The 16,427-nt window shown below is 40.2% G+C and overlaps 3 protein-coding genes across 3 annotated transcripts; all 3 read right to left on the reverse strand.

Annotated features, from left to right (window-relative positions):
- Nucleotides 1-1,372: 1,372 nt before the first annotated feature.
- On the reverse strand, nt 1,373-4,662 carry rbp3 (retinol binding protein 3). The gene is made up of 4 exons (XM_080873396.1): nt 3,401-4,662; nt 3,056-3,246; nt 2,641-2,783; nt 1,373-2,058 (listed from the first exon to the last, which is right to left on the reverse strand). The coding sequence occupies exons 1-4, from the start codon at nt 4,592-4,594 to the stop codon at nt 1,745-1,747; spliced, it is 1,842 nt and encodes a 613-aa protein (XP_080729522.1). The 5' UTR covers nt 4,595-4,662; the 3' UTR covers nt 1,373-1,744.
- A 2,253-nt stretch (nt 4,663-6,915) lies between these two features.
- On the reverse strand, nt 6,916-9,681 carry irbpl (interphotoreceptor retinoid-binding protein like; the record flags this gene model as incomplete). Its single annotated transcript, XM_080873597.1, has 1 exon — nt 6,916-9,681. The coding sequence occupies one exon, from the start codon at nt 9,679-9,681 to the stop codon at nt 6,916-6,918; it is 2,766 nt and encodes a 921-aa protein (XP_080729723.1).
- A 2,577-nt stretch (nt 9,682-12,258) lies between these two features.
- gdf2 (growth differentiation factor 2) lies at nt 12,259-15,468 on the reverse strand. The gene is made up of 2 exons (XM_080873416.1): nt 15,011-15,468; nt 12,259-14,262 (listed from the first exon to the last, which is right to left on the reverse strand). The coding sequence occupies exons 1-2, from the start codon at nt 15,453-15,455 to the stop codon at nt 13,343-13,345; spliced, it is 1,365 nt and encodes a 454-aa protein (XP_080729542.1). The 5' UTR covers nt 15,456-15,468; the 3' UTR covers nt 12,259-13,342.
- Nucleotides 15,469-16,427: the final 959 nt, after the last annotated feature.

Genomic DNA, 16,427 nt, shown 5'->3' on the forward strand with positions numbered 1-16,427 from the left:
AAAATACACGAGGCCAAGCTGGAGATGCTAAGAATGACCAGAATGGACAGAGTTCGAAATGAGTACATCAGAAGGACAGCTCAGGCTGAGTGCAGCTAACAAAATCCGACAAAATCGAATCTAGTTGTTTTGTTCTTTCAGCTTACTTTCTACACTGATTTTTGTAGTAATTGCCAGGAAAAAGTCCTAGTTTTCTGTCTCTTTTCATATTTCCTCTTCCAAAGCCATATTTGCTGTGATCTATTATGCTGTCACTTGTACAAAAACCAGGCAGAAAAATAGATTCCTGAAAAGTAAACAGCAGCCTTGTTGCATCACTTGGACACTCTCACTTTTTTCCATTAATCCCGTGGCCCCAGGCTCAAAACATGTGCTCACTTATCTATCCAAGGCAAACATAGTTCTTCAGTTTCTCACATAACATGGTGTAATCTTCCCAACTGAAATATCACTGAAGAAAAAAAACACACCATCTGAAAAACTGCACATCATCCCTTGAACTAAATGTGCATTGCTCTGCAGAGCTAAACATCATGTAATGTATACTTTATTGATCCCCGTGGGGAAATTCCTCTCTGCAGTTAACCCATTCACTCAGTGAAGCAGTGGGCAGCCACCAATCAAGCGCCCGGGAGCAGTGTGTAGGGACGGTACCTTGCTCAGGGGTACCTCGGGGTAGCCGTTCACTGGATTCGAACCCCCGACCTTCCGATCATGGAGCCACCACTCTACCTACTGAACACCATCTGCACATCAAGTAAAGTCTTCTTTCTCCCTTAATCTGTAAATCTTGCATTTTATACAAAAATAAACCAAATATACTGTTAAAATAATGAAATAACTTTTGTAGTGATGAAAAAACATTTTATCTTATGTCATGCTATCCAAGGGGCGATCGTGGCTCAAGAGTTGGGAGTTCGCCTTGTAATCGGAAGGTTGCCGGTTCAAGCCCCAGCTTGGACAGTCTCGGTCGTTGTGTCCTTGGGCAAGACACTTCACCCCATGTTTGCCTACTGGTGGTGGTCAGAGGGCCTGGTGGCGCCAGTGTCCGGCAGCCTCGCCTCTGTCAGTGCGCCCCAGGGTGGCTGTGGCTACAATGTAGCTTGCTATCACCAGTGTGTGAATGGGTGGATGACTGGATATGTAAAGCGCTTTGGGGTCCTTAGGGACTAGAAAAGCGCTATATAAATACAGGCCATTTACCATTTTACCATGCTTTAAAAAATGAGCACAACACTCTCCGTCATATATTTCAGTTTGTTTTTTATTGTGTCTGATAAAACCCAGAAATGTTCACATGGCACGAAGTTCACTACATAGTGGAAAAACGATGCATGTTGTATCCACAGTAAGAACATCACATGTGATAGTTTCTTCATCAGAGTAACAAATTGATTATTATACAGAGCTCCTAATTATAATTTTGCAAAGTTTTGTTGATGTTTTTTCCAGACGTCTTTGACAAACACTAACTTCACAAAGAACTGCATAGGCTTTTGAGAGCCATTCATTCTCAACCACCTCAGCACAGTAATATTTGACAGAAATGAAAACTACAGAAAACTTTCCTCTACTTTAAGAACAGACTAAAAAGGCTTAGTTATGAGCAACAGATTATACTTTATTTTTTACATAAAACCTACGTTGTTCACTTCTTAAACAAGTCTAGACTCTTGAGATTATTTGGCTGCCAAAACAAAGAGGTGATTGTGTCCCCCATGACTTTGTTCAGGACTTGGTTTCTTTAACGGTGCTTGTTGAATATGCCTTTGGCGGTGTCGAGGGCAGCATCAGCTGGGATGGGAATGTGAGGTGCAATGCCGGCTCCCTCCCAGGCTGGCCCTGCAGAATTGTCGGAGTGAACAGTGGGGATGCTGAGGAAGATATCGGTCTCACCGACCTGGAAGGTCTTGGGTGGGTGGGACGCCCCAGCTGTAGTTTCGCCAATGATCATGGCGCGGCCCAGCTTCTTCATGATGTAAACAAACTCTTCTGCAGCACCAGCAGTAGCTCCACTGGTCAGGATGATTACGCTTTTCTTGGAGCCATACCGTACACCTGAATAGGAGAAAGGTAGATAGAGATATGGCTGAAAGTCAAGTAAACAAGGGAAGTAAGTTATTTCTGAATAATGGAAAGGATTAAGTTTGAGCATGATAACAAGCTGGTAGAAAAGGGATATGGATAACTGTATGCCAGAGAGGCTGGATTATATCGTGGGGTTCCAGGTGAGGGTACAGATGAGAAAATAGTTTGATATATTCTAACCACAGCTGCCCTGCAGATAACTTTGAAAGACTGGTATTAAATTCAGAAAGCATTACAACCTCCAGCACAGGGCCAGCTGGTCTGTTCGTATTAAAAAGCAAAGGTGCCTTTTTGTCTGTTCATAAATCTGCGTATCACTGTTTCATCAGACTTGCAAATATAAATATATATATAAATAAATGAATATATAAATAATATATATATATGAAGCAATGGGAACAATTTGGAGACAAGTTTCTGGATACCAGATGAACGTCTCGTTTCAGCTCTGGTTTTGAATCTTTACCAGATTCTTATTGAAACATCTGTCTTCTACTGAAATCTATTGCACATATTCAAAAAAATACACAGACTGGATTTTTTTTTAACTACCGGTGAGTTCCTGCAGAGTTTGGAGCTCTGTGATGGTTCCAGATGATCTGTCGTAAAGCTTGTCCAACACAATCTGCTTGTCCGCGTCAAAAAAGTAGGAACAGAAGCCTGCGATAGCTGTTGTTGGCCCCCCAAGATTGTTCCTGCAAATTCATTCATGGAAAGGTTTGATTCTTAGTTAAATTTAATGGTCATTTGTGATTTCTTTTTATTGATGGATGTCAACCCACATTAGGCTATCTCTGGACATCAACCTGACGATTTGAGGAAAAAGCATTCTACATTCTTCAATAATGATCAAATGCACTTTATTAAGAGCTAGACTGTTGAGCTATAGCAGCTTTAATGACTGATGTAGACACAAGGAACGTTTTTAATAGAAACTTGGACTGTCATGTCGAGTAATATTACTCACCTGAGGTCAACGATCAAAGCATTAGTGTTGAGAACTTTGTTCCAGACATGTTCAACAATAACCTGGGCAATAGGCTTCACCTCCTCAAAGTCTCCAAACATGTCAAAACGCAGATAGCCGATGTTGTTTTCAAATACGTCAGTATGGAAGGAGACTTTGATCAGTTCAATGTACATTTCTGGGGTATAATCCTGTGGAAATCAACAGGCACCAACTTAACATGTATCATAATTGTGACCAATATTTTGCATTATATTTTAAATAGCTCACCAGTTCATTTGCTTAACAGGAACTTTTGTCCATCAAACTGAAACAAAATAACAACCTCAAGTCTGAGTGTCTTACCATAGGTGGTAGGGCTGGAGTGTTGCTGGTGGTCTTCAGGCTCTTGTCCCCAGAAAGGGTCTGCAGATCAGCAGACAACTTCGATTCCAAACTCTGCTTGGAGACAACCATATTGTACGTGCCACTTTCCAGCTGCTCTTTGAGCTTTGCTGCAACATCTGACCCAATATTTTCAAAGGCATAGTTGTCAGCGATCAGGGTTGCTGATCCCTCAATGATTGCTGGAACTTGGGCACGGAGGTTGATGATCTTGATAGCGGTAGCAAGGGCATCCTCAGCATTTACCTCCACATCTGGGGTGACACCTGTGACCTCCCAAGTGGAGCCAGTAACGGGGTTGATAGACTTAGCAGTTGGTACAGTGACATAGAAGTCAGAATCACCAGCTTTAAATTTATCAGTTTTCACCGAGCCTCCCGCTGTCTTCTCACCAACAATGGTGGCCCTTTTCAGATTCTGAAGACAGTAGGCAACATCTTCGGCAATGCCCTTGGTGTTTTTGCTGGTTAGGACAATGATGGATTTAGTTGCACCATATCTCTGCCCAAGCAGATCCGGCATAGTAAAAAATGGAGTGGTGGTGTTCGAGGGACGGTCATAAATGCTGTCGATGTGAATCAGAGGCTCAGCTTCGGTGAAGTAAGACACAATGTAGGGGATCCCAGTGACTTCCCCACTGCCAGTGTAGCGCAAGTCAAAGATCAGGGCAGATGTAGGCAAGATTTTACTCCAGACAAGGTCTAGAAGCAAAGGACCAACCTTTTCAGCTGCCTCTTCTCCAAGGATGTGATCAATCCTCAGATAGCCAATGTTGCCCTCCAGGATATCAAGCTTCATGGAGTTCTGGATGACTGCGATGAGCTGCTCAGGGGGCAGGGGAGGCAACTTTGGGGGAACTGCAGGAGCGTAGTTTGGCTCATAGGAGACCTTCAGGCGTGGGTCACTGACTGTGTGCTGAACCCCACTGCTGAGGACATTCGCCAGAGTTTCGGCATCTGGCATGTTGAGAATACCCGTGTTGCTGCTGGCTGCTTCGATTGCCTCCTTCATCCCCACCAGCTTCTCTGGTGAGCAGTAATTGTTCAAGATGATTGTTGCTATGTCTACGATGACACTGGGGGAAAAGGAGGCATGGCTAAAGAAAACATTTCCCAAAATTAGCAGAGATGCAACCAGAACGAGAGTCTTTGCCATTTTTTGCCAGTTCAGCCTGACAAAAAAGCGAGCAGACACAAAACGCACGTTGTTGAACCAAACCTCTTTCCCCAAAGAGGTCTTCTGTCAAATGGCACTGTTTTGGCTGCAAGGTTTCTGGTTAGTACACTCATAAGAGGATTTATCCCACATTAAACCTCTAATCGCATTATCCTGAGTGCTTCTGCAAGGTAATAACAACCTAGCTAAGTAGATGTAGTAATACAAGGTGCTGCTAAAGATACTGGTGCTAGAGTTACGCAATGTATCCTGGAGTGAAAGGTTCCTGTGTCAAATAAGGTCAGTTTTATAATTGATAAAGGTCAAGAAAGGCATTAAGGGTAGTGAAGATATGACCTGGGGAAGTCACTACCTGCAAATACAATATACAAATGGGGGTCAACATTATATCTTAAATCTTACATAATATTTGAAGAAGGAAAACAATGGAAATGGAGAATAACTGTAAAAACATTAAAAACCCAGCAAATGCCAAATACACCATCAATAATGTTCCATCAATAACTGAGAAACACCTAAGTCTTTATTATTTTTAGAAATTATACACATTTAACAGCAAAGCATCACAAATGAAAACTAAAGAGGGAGATCTGGTTTAGGTTTGTTTGCTTGGTACTTGCTCCCTCTGCTGGACTGTTCTTTTGTTAAAGACCAAAACAAAAAAATAAAAATAAAAAATAGAGCATTATTACAGTAAACTAAGCAAAAGTACACTAAAACAAGTAGGCAAACTCAAACAAAAAACAAAAAGGGATTTCACGTGACAGGGTCGAAAGAATATCCACATTATTTTACATATAATTTAAAATGTGATCATTTTAAAGAGTAACACAGAGAAAACAAGTAAAGAAGAAAGAAAAAATATGAAAACCTTTCCTATATTATGAATAACTGGAAGTTGTTTTACTTACACAATATTCACACTTAAATGGGGCAAATGTATTGTAAAGGAATCATCAACTATCACATGCTTTTCACAGTTAAAATGTCCACAGCTTATACATTCCCTTCTGTAATAAGATCAAATACTAATTCATGCTACTTAGTTACTCAAAGTCTCTCTAAATGGAATAACAAGCAAGTGCTCTTGGAGCTTAAAATTTCATATTGAAGTGAAGTTGAGTTCCTGTAGAAAGGCCTTCGAAAAAAGTAAAAAGACTAGATTACGTGAAGCCTAATGCCAAAAAAATATAAAACAAACCAACAACTGATGACAGTTTGGTATAATAGAAGACCTTCTTTGTTAAACTACTAAAAAACACTGCCTTTAAATCAGGGTGTCAAACATACCATTTGGTCAACTCTGTCCCACTGAATATCTTTGCAATATCAATTGTGAAAACAGCAGAGAATTAATTAAAGTTTCTAATTTTTAAATAAAATCTTCTTGTGATTAAGCAATCTTAACTGAACAGGAGTGAAAATGTATGGAAAAAGTTTAATTTTATTATAGTTTTATTGTAGTGTACTGTAATATTATTTGAGGGCTGGATCTTTAAAAATCCAGTGATTTTCAATGCATGTAATAAAAGTGAGCTGAAGAAATGTTGAGAAACTGAGACAAATCTGTTCATCAGTTTTGTAAATGAACGGTGTGCTAAATGTGAAGCTTTCCAGCATATACTTGTTTCTTTACCCCTTTTTGATCTTTAGACTGTTCTGTTATATTGCAGTTGCTTGTTCTTGCAAGATCTGACCTCTGAATGATCTCTGATCCTTTTGTGCTGCATATAAGATCACTCCTATGCTATTTTACTTATTGACTGTTTTAAAGACCAACAGGTGCCTGCATCTGTGGGAACATAGGGAAAAGTGCTGGAAACACAGACAGTTCTTTTGAAAGTATCAAGGTCCCCATGAGTTTCAAGATTCTCTAAAACCACTGTCTTCATTGAGTTGACCCACAATTTTGGATCTAAAATCAATCTGAGGAAAGTACCCATTGACTAAAATGAGTTTGACACCCATGACTTAAAATAAAATTACTTTAGGTGCCAGTTTAGCTCAGTGAGCGAGCATGCCCATTCATTCAGTAGGTAGCTACCAATCTAGCAACCGAGGAGGAGTGTGTGGAGACCATTTGGTGGATTTGAACCTGCAACCTTGCGTGCATGGGGCAAACACTCTACCTATTGAGCCATCCCTGCACTTTGCTGTCAGAGCCAAAGAAATTAAATAAAAAACAAAACATCTAATTACAAGGCCACACATGCTACACATGGAACACAACAACACACACATTTACATTGAAGTGGTGCCTAAGCAGAAAAACTAATTAACTAGTCATTTTAGTCGCATTTTTATTGTTTACCTTGCACTCTCTTCAGCAACCTTGACTCTAGGATTTTCTGAGCTACAGATAGAGCCTCATTTGCCTGGACAGCAATATGGGGCTCAACCCCCGAAAAGCTCCACATTTTTCCAGTGATGGCACTAAAAACAGCTTGGTTAGGAATGGAGGCATACAGGACAGTGTCTCTGATCTGATAGGTTCTACTTGATAAAGACCCACCAGTTGTTGGCTCGCCAACAATTGTGGCCCGATTTAGGTCCTTCATTGTGCAAGTGAATACTTCGGCTGCTGACCCAGTCATATGACTGGTCAAGATGAATAGTTCCTTGGAGGATCCGTATCTTTGACCTCTCACCTGTGGAATTGTCATGACTTCTGTCATTGTGGTTGTTGTTCGGTCAAAAACAGAGTAAAGATGGTGTAGAGGTTCTGCATCAAAGAAATAACTACACAAAAGTGGAATCGCAGTTGAATAACCACCACTGTTGTACCTCATATCAATTATGAGGGCATCTGTATTTATTATCTTGCTCCAAACAGATTTTATGAGATGCGGCCCGATGGCTTTTACCACTTCTATGTCTGCCATCATATCAAACCTTAAATAGCCAATGTTACCTGGTAGAAGCTCAATTTTAAAAAGAGCATCAATTATATAGCCCACTTCCTCTGCTGTAGGAATCTTTGAGAGTTCATGAAGTGACTCAGGCTCAACCTCACAGTGGAAAACATGCAGTCGGTGATCACCTGAAGTCTCTTGGAGATCTGCTGTCAGCTGTGATGCCAAAGACTCAAAATCAACCACCGAGCGGTATAATCCGTCAGCCCATTTACTTACCAGCACCTTGCTAACCTTTAGCGCGACTTCATGGATTGCGTAGTGATCTTCTAACAAATCTCCAGCTCCTTGTATGAGGGAATTTAGTCCTTTGTGAAATTCAGCAATCTCATGAACATGGTCCACTGCTTCTTCAGCAAGCACAATGGCATCAGGTACCACCCCACCTCCCAGCCAGAATTCTCCGTTGTTGTCGATAAAGTTTATGAAAGGAACAGTGATGGCAATATTGGTCCCCTCTATTTTAAAGGTCTTTGAGTGCATCAGGGTACCAGATGTTATTTCCCCAATGACTGTGCCACGATGTAATGACTGTATCAGATAAGCAAACTCTTCGCCAACACTTGCTGTGTAATAACTGGTTAACACGTAAATCTCCCGCTTTGAGCCATACGCTGGTCCTGTAATTTTAGGCAAAGTGTTGTGTTCTGTTGTACTATTCTGAGTTCGGTCATATATTGTAAAAAAGTGTTGCTTCTGTGATGTGTCCTGTAGATAAGACAAAATAATGGCTAGAGAGGTAGAGGATCCACCGGTGTTATAGCGCAAATCAATAATCAAGTTAGCAGTATCTTTGAGGGGTACCCATACCTTTTTAGCCATGACCTCTTCTAATTCAGCAGATGACTTGACAAACCTGTCAAAGCGGACATAACCAGTGTTGCCTGGGAGAATTTCCACTTTGAGCAATGTATCAATGTATTCCGTTAATAGTCCAGGTTCGTCTGGAACTTTCTCATGTTCATGGCCTTCCTCTACATTGGCTGCATATTCTGGCATGTATTTGATTGTCAGTCTGGGATCTTCAGACACAGTCTGGAGCACTTGGTTGAGTCTGATTGCTAGACCCTCTTCAGATATGACAGACACGAAGTCTGTAGATTCCAAGAATTGAAGAAGAGCTGGAACTCTTTCAGTAAACGTGTAGAACCGGTCGATTTTGTCAGAGATTCTTTGGACAACTTTTGGAATAGAATTCCTTATAGCCAGAAGTGATTTGGCTTTTGCAACAGCGTCCTTGGCAATGATATGGACATTTGGAGAAACACCAGTGACCTCCCAGCTCTGACCTGTAATTGGACTGACAGATCTTGCCACAGGAACTGTTATGTAGAACTTCGACTGAGCAATCCTTATTTTTTGGACTTTCACCGACCCACCAGCAGACTTTTCTCCAACTGTGGTGGCCCTCCTTAGGTTTTTTAGAGCATACGCCACTGCCTCAGCAGCCCCCGTTGTGGATCTACTGGTCAAAATAATGACATCTTTTTTCTTTCCATACCTTTCCCCCACTATAGATGGGATGGTCCATAGTTCCCTGGTTGAATTTGAAGGCCTGTCATATACAGTGTCAATATGAATAACGGATTCAGGGTCTGAGAAATAGGAGATAATAAAAGGAACTCCAGAGAGCTCTCCAGCTGTGCTGTACCTTAGGTCAAAGATTAGTGAGGATGTGTGAGCAATATTATCCCAGATATTTCCCATGAGCTGCGAGCCAAACTTTACTGCTGTTTCCTCCCCAATGATCCGATCTATCCGTAGATAGCCAACATTGTTTTCCAAGATATCCGCCTTGACAGAGCTTTTCACCAGCCGGATCAGCTGTTCTTTTGGAAGAGATGACAGAGTTGGTGGCATCACTGGGACAAAATTAGGCTCATAGGAAATGGTCAACCGAGGATCATTCAATGCTCCTTGTACTCCAGCTGTGAGCACAGTTGCCAGGGTCTTCCTATCTGAAATCTGCAGGATTTCTCCACTGTTGATAGCTTGTTGGATGGCCTCTTGCATCCCAACCAGGTTCTCAGGGAAGCAGTAGTTTTCCAAAAGAATCTTGGCCATTTCTAATACTAGAGCAGGCTGGAATGACGAGTTGCTGGATAGAGTAGATAGAAAAAACATCAACAGAAGTGGCACTGTCGTATGCGCCATCTCTAATATCTTCATCAACGCTGATAGAAAGAGAACCACCTCCGTCTTTGCTTTTTCTGGGTTGTGTTAGTTGATTTGTGTTCAGAGACTGTGGATTTCACTGGAAGGAATATGTCATTGTCAAAGGTTTTTCGGGCAGCAACATCAACATAAGAGGCTTTTGTCTACAATAAACCTTTAATCGCATTATATGTAGTGCTTCAGCCTGCAGACGATAGCAGACAGAATGAAAAATGATAAATGGGAGGTACAGTTTCTCACTGTTTTTGACACAAATGTAATAGAGGTTTGGGTTCTGGTACCTCTAGTTTTAACACTTGTAACTGAAAGACAGTTTACTGTTTATTATTTTTCTACTTATTTTTCTATTACAGTCTGCATCATTTACCAAATTCTCCCCGTGGAATACTCAGTACTAAAAAGGTGATAAATGAGGCTGCACTGATTTGTGCCAAAGCCCCAACTGAAACACTCCCACTCCTTTTTACCTCTTTCTTCCTTGCCTGTTACGAAAGCTGATGGTGGTGTATTTTGGTGCTGTTGGTAGCTTTAGTGGGTCATGTCTGGGTCATTTCACTGGTGACATGATTACACAGTTTACAGACAAAGCCTTCTTAAAACACATCCAGGATAAGAACTGGGTAACAAGTTCCTTAATTCAAAGTGTGTGTAACACCCACACTTTGAATTAAGGAACAAACAGTTGAGTGGAAAGTTTTTATGTCTATTGAATGCCTTATTTTCACAACAAGGACAAGTTTGGATATAATAGAAAATTGATAGCTGGTAACTTTCCATCGTTTACTCAGATTTAAACAGCAAGACATCATAAGACCAGCTCACAACTAATAGTGCCAGACATGAGCTTATTCCAAATACTAGACTTGCTAATCTTAACGTCTTAGCCTTTATTATGGCCTCATACCTTACATAACAAATTCCAGTCTCATCCAATTCCCAGGGTGCTTATCGAGAACTTCGAAACATTGAATACTTCCTGATGTTGTCACTTTGTGTCAAATAAAAGAACAGATTATATCATTTTCGCTGATAATAAAATACCTAAGGGTTAACATTGATTCAGAACTGATTCAGAAAGTAGACTGTAGAAATGAAGTGGCGTAAGAGTTAAGATGTTAGCTGTGATAGTCACGCAACAAAACGTATTAATGTCAGCAAGATTTAGAGCTGAGTTCCCAACACACATTCAGGAATGAACAAACACAAGAATCATCAGTGTCCATTTCATGTTGCCTTTCGTGGCTGTTCTAATCGCTGTTTTTAAATGATAATATTAAACAGTAGAAGCAGAGACTTAAAGGCTCTGTTGTCCCATGCTGTTGGTGATTGAAGGAACACACTGTTATGAAGCAAAAAACTAATGGAGCTTTTTCCTTGGTTCTCAGGAAACAGGAATTCTGACCCCGACACTGATGTTATTTTAAAACAAGATCAGTTTAGTGCTACAGGACATGGAAGTGTTTGCACAAACTTGTCCCCTCATTGATTTCAACATGGTGGGTCAAACTCAGATAAGACTATGTCACTGACATTTAATATTTACACAGCTGACAGTATAGATTACTGTATGATGAGTGTGTGTAAGGGGGATAACTAATTGTTTTTTCCACATAGTCATTAGTTTATACAGTCATTTTTCCACGATTACATTAAAATGTAGAACCTCACTTTCTCTTTCTCTTTGTTGTTTTCTATAATTTGTGGACTTTTGGAAAATAGCATTCATGGAGACGTTATACAGGCTTTTTTGTAACGCTATTACTCTGTGCAATAAAAAGTCAGCATTGCACAATGTGAATAACTGTGATATTTCTTATTTCATCACCTGCCTCTAATCATCTTATTAGTCTTCCACTGTATAGCAGCTGTTTCAGTACCTAATGAATAATTGTCTTTGTGGATCAGCCAGTCTCCCCAACTGTATCTTGTGTTTTGAGTCCAATTGATATCGGATTTTTAGGAGCAACGGTGATATTTAATGATTAAAAATCTGATATTTTGGCTGTTTTTTCCTTTCATATGCATGTAAAAGACAGATTTCCCTGATTTGTTATATGTATTTGTTTACAGTTGTTTTAGGAACATATTAATTAATTCATGCTCTGGACAGCTATGGTCAGGTCAGCTGGTTAATGTGCTTGTGGTTTTCCAGACTCACGGATGTTGCCAAAAGGGAAGTGGCAGAGTGCCCTCTAGTGGACAAACTGTGCCCTGTTGACACTCACAGCATTTCATTTATTGGCCATAAATATCAATAACAGGTGAGGAGGTGAGTAAGTCAAAAAGGAGACTTCTGGCTGAGAAGAGCCCAAGAATTTTTTATTAATTTCAGGGTTGGAATGCCTTAGAAACAAAATGATGACATCATGCTACATATAGGAGAGTAAAAATCTGCACACTGAGAGCAAATATTCTAATAATTATTATTTCTTTTAAATATACATTTTTCTGTAATTTCTTTCTCTCAGGGATCATAAGTACAGATACACACCTATCAATTTTTGACTTCTGCCCCTCTGTAGTAGCCCATGGTGGGCATGTTTATGCTGTCAATGAATGTAATGTTAATAATTTACAGACTAATACCAGATATATATCAATATAAATAATTTATACTTACAATATCAATATACAGATGTGTTATATCAGCAAATGAGCAGTGATTATATGTGAATTTATGTTTCACCAGCTTATTACAAACAATAATTATACCTATTTTACCTGTAATAGTAAACTCGTTTAACTTTGCTTTTTACATGCTTTTTATTATGTACTCCACACATACAGGGAAAACCTTTACTGTACACATAATGAGAATTAAATACAATAAATGCAAAATGTGTCCCTTTCCTTTGCTCTTCCACTATTCTGTTGGTCTGACAAACCGTCACGCATATCTTACAATGAACTCTCAAAAGCAGCAAGTCTGTCATGCTGTTAGCATTGGGGTATTAATTTAAGTGATTGCCAGTTTTTTTTTTCATCAATTATGCATAGTACCTTACTTCTGACAAAAAATAGGTGCATAGTTTAGAGCAATTCTTTATTCCTTAGTATTCATTTATTTAGAATATTTGCTAGAAAAGTTCTTATCTTGAAGTTTAGCTTCTTCCTAGCTTCACCTAAAATTGAACCTAGGGATGGGAGATATTTTTAGCACAATCAACATCTTGTATGACATCTCTTTTCACGCTGTAGAGAATTCTAGTCCACAATGATAGATTAGAAATACCCCTTCTAGTCTAGAAGAGCTAATCACAGCTTTTTTCACAGTAAAAATAAAATAATATGGAGAACTTAAAGCTAAATACAGGTGGTGCGCGTTTATTATGAACTTTCACGAGGGAGGGTGGCGTTTAACTCCCACATGAAGCCATAGTTTGCTACTGAACTTTTTTCTACATATAAGTCATGTGCATATATCAGTTGAATCAACAGATCAATAAAAAAAAATCAGTAGAATTAATAGAAAAGACTTTAAAAAACAAAACAAAACAAAAAACTCTGGAATATTTTACAACCTTTTGGACCAATACAGGGCATGAAAGTTGCCATATGACCTGTTATCCTTGAACATTGAACTAAATGGAATAAAATTTAAATTTAGGATGATCATTACCTTTGCTAGGGTAAGGGCAAACTACCTGCAGCCACACTCTGCTACCTTCATCTCTTCATACAGATATCTTATAGTGATGCGCCCATTCTCCTGATACATGACTGTGATGGGGTCAAGTTGGATTGGGACGCAGCATGCCATGTTGGCCTTCTTGGGGTCCCTGATGTTCATCAGCGTCTGGATAAGGGCGTGTTTTGATGGAGATGACTCATCCGTCAGTGGATGGTAACACTGGCCGCGACATTCAAAGGCATCATATTCCCGAGGCGCCACGATCCAGCTGTCCCAGCCAATGTCTTTAAAGTTGACCTTGAGCGAGGTCCGCCGGCAGTATTCCCTCGGTGCTCGTCTTTTTGTTCTCTGTGGGTGCTGAGAATCAGGGATCTCGTTTGGTAGCTGATATCCTCTGTTCCAGTCAGCCCCTGAATGTAGGATGGTTTCTTCTTCATGAAGGATCATCTCTCTTAGTTCCTTCTTCATCTCCCTCCTCCTGTTACTGAGGTCATTTGAGAAGACAATCAAAGCCGCAGAGGTATTATCGCCGACGGACACGCTCATGTTTAAACAGCTGGCCCCTGCCGCCCCGCTTCTAGAATCCCCACAATCTTTCATATCCACCGCTACGTCAAAAACAGTTGGTGCAGGGCCTGACTTGATCCAGCTCTGAATAGCCGTGGTCACATCAAACGTTGTCCATGTGCTCTGAGAGCCTGCCACCTCTTTGCCCACCAGCAGTTGGGCCGAGGATGTGAAATTGTTCGTATCGACTTCGTAGACTTTAACCATGATCTTGAAACTGTGGGAGGTGACTCTTGGCCTGAAGTTTGGGAAGAAGAAAAGCTGCAGCTCAGCAGTTGTGATCTTTTCATGGCTGGGGATGCTGATGTTGAACTGCAGCCTGTACTTTGACTTTGTCCCATTCGTCATAGAGAGAGTAAAATCTGTCAAAGAGAAAAAACACCCTGATCACTGATACATCTGAAACAGCAGCAGGGATTGTCATGGTCGGCCACGGACTGTGTACCTATTACAGTCAGAAGTGAAATCCGAGTCTTATTTCATTTTCTGCCGAAATAGTACCCTAACATTGACAATATTATGTTATTTGATAGATTCGATATCTGTCTGTCGAGACCAAAAACAGTTCACGACCACTAGAGATCCAAAGACCACACAGGCAGTAACCATAATACAGAAACTGATGTGTAGTTCTCATTGGCTAATCAATCAAAGGAAATCATCTGGGGATACTTTCGTTGGTACTTTACATCCTGCATCTTCACCAGAATATATAAAATCATGTAATAGCAAAGGAAAAGCCACTGATGAGGGCTTAGAAGTAAATATTTCTCTATTTCTAAGAAGTTTCAGCTCATATATGCTAGGAAATGTTAATATTACCCCAGCTGAACATTTCAAGAAACAACAAAAAAAATAGCAATGTGGGTTTATCAGCTAGTTGTAGCTCTGAAGAGGGAAACCTGTATTACCTGTGTTAGCTGCAAAGATCTAAACCAGATATAACACAAATGTGCATTTCTCAAGGTGGCTTTTCCAGATATGGTTCTTGATTTGGAATACTGGAATAAACAAGACTCATTTTCATGATCCATGAATGTCCCTCTGCCATCAGCTACATGTAACTCAGAGTGTACTTTTGCTGTGTCCAGTTAAATCCAATTCAGATACCTTGCACAGTGAAGCTTCGTATGACATCAGACTGAGGGGCTGCCGAGGTGTCCGAGGCATACTTGTTGTACAGTTCCATCATGAACTCAGGGGGGATGATCTTGCTGTGCTCCTGAGGAACATCTGACAAGTTGAGCTGTCTCAGAAAACCCTCCTTCATGGTTCCCAGGAGGTTCTCCATCCTCGAATCTGTCTCTTCCTCTTCCAGAAGGTCCTCTGAGAGCTGAGAGTAGAGTTCCTCCATGTTCCTTCTGATGTCATTGTTGATAGGTTTACAGTGGCAGGAACCAATGGTAGCCACCAGACTTAAACACACCTGGAACAGGGAGCTTCTGGAGAGCTGCATTTTGAATGTGACTAAACTGGTGAGAACTTCACCGTCTCCCCTGCTCGAAAACAGACTTTGCTGTGGCAAATTTTGAAAATGGCAATTCTCAGTACACATATCAGACTCCTGGTGTCCGCTCCCATGCTCCCAGAGTAAACAGGGGGACTTGTGTCAACTAAAATAGTAGCTTGGCCATGCTTATCACTGCAGCCGATGCCTTCTTTAAAGCTTTGTTATCATTAGAGGGGTGTCTGCTAATGAAGACACTGTAAACAGTTGACAGGGATAATGAAGGGGGTGCTGGAAATTGCGAGGTTACTGAAAAACAGACATTTATAAAATTACTTTCCCCAACTCGGATGTGGCTTCATAACGAAACCAGCCAAAAGAAAAAGAAAAGAAAGAAAAAGTGATAAAATGTCAGCTTGAAGGCGTAACAGCCTTGCTTGTTAAAATCTGTAGCTAGATTAGCATTGTAGCTCTCGTGGTTTCAGTGCTGTGGTCAAAATGTCAAGAAATTTCTAATTAGACAGCAGGATCCAACCAATCCTATCAGTGTGCATATTTCACATTTCACATCTCTGGCATCAGTTTTCTAGCCCATTGCTCAAACACTACTTGTTTTTGCAAATGCAAAAGTTCTTTACAATGACCTAATAATCCCATTATTTACAACCATTATACTCATGTTAAACTTTTGCTAGTCCCACAGAGTCCACTGAGGATACACATTTTGGTGATTAAGTTATGTACAGGCAACACAATGGAGAGCATAACATCCTATTCACAGGGGGATGATGAAATTAACATAATATACACGAAAAGCCAAAGAATTTGGATTGATGTTTCTTTTTAAACATATAGATATTAATAATCACTGTATGTGTGATTGTGTTTGTTTCATTCAGATTGTCCCAACATTAAGGAGGTGATAGAGTATGTAGACATATATGCTACAATCATATTTATACTGATAAAATATTAATAATATAATCTGTGTTTGATTTCAAAATGTATTTATGTTGAGTTTCTTGTCTCAATGGAAACTCTTCCATAAAATGAAAGAAACTAACAATGAGATGTGACCCT

Source organism: Rhamphochromis sp. 'chilingali', assembly GCF_963969265.1.
Source record: "Rhamphochromis sp. 'chilingali' genome assembly, chromosome: 22".
In the NCBI taxonomy this organism is placed as follows: Eukaryota; Metazoa; Chordata; class Actinopteri; order Cichliformes; family Cichlidae; genus Rhamphochromis; species Rhamphochromis sp. 'chilingali'.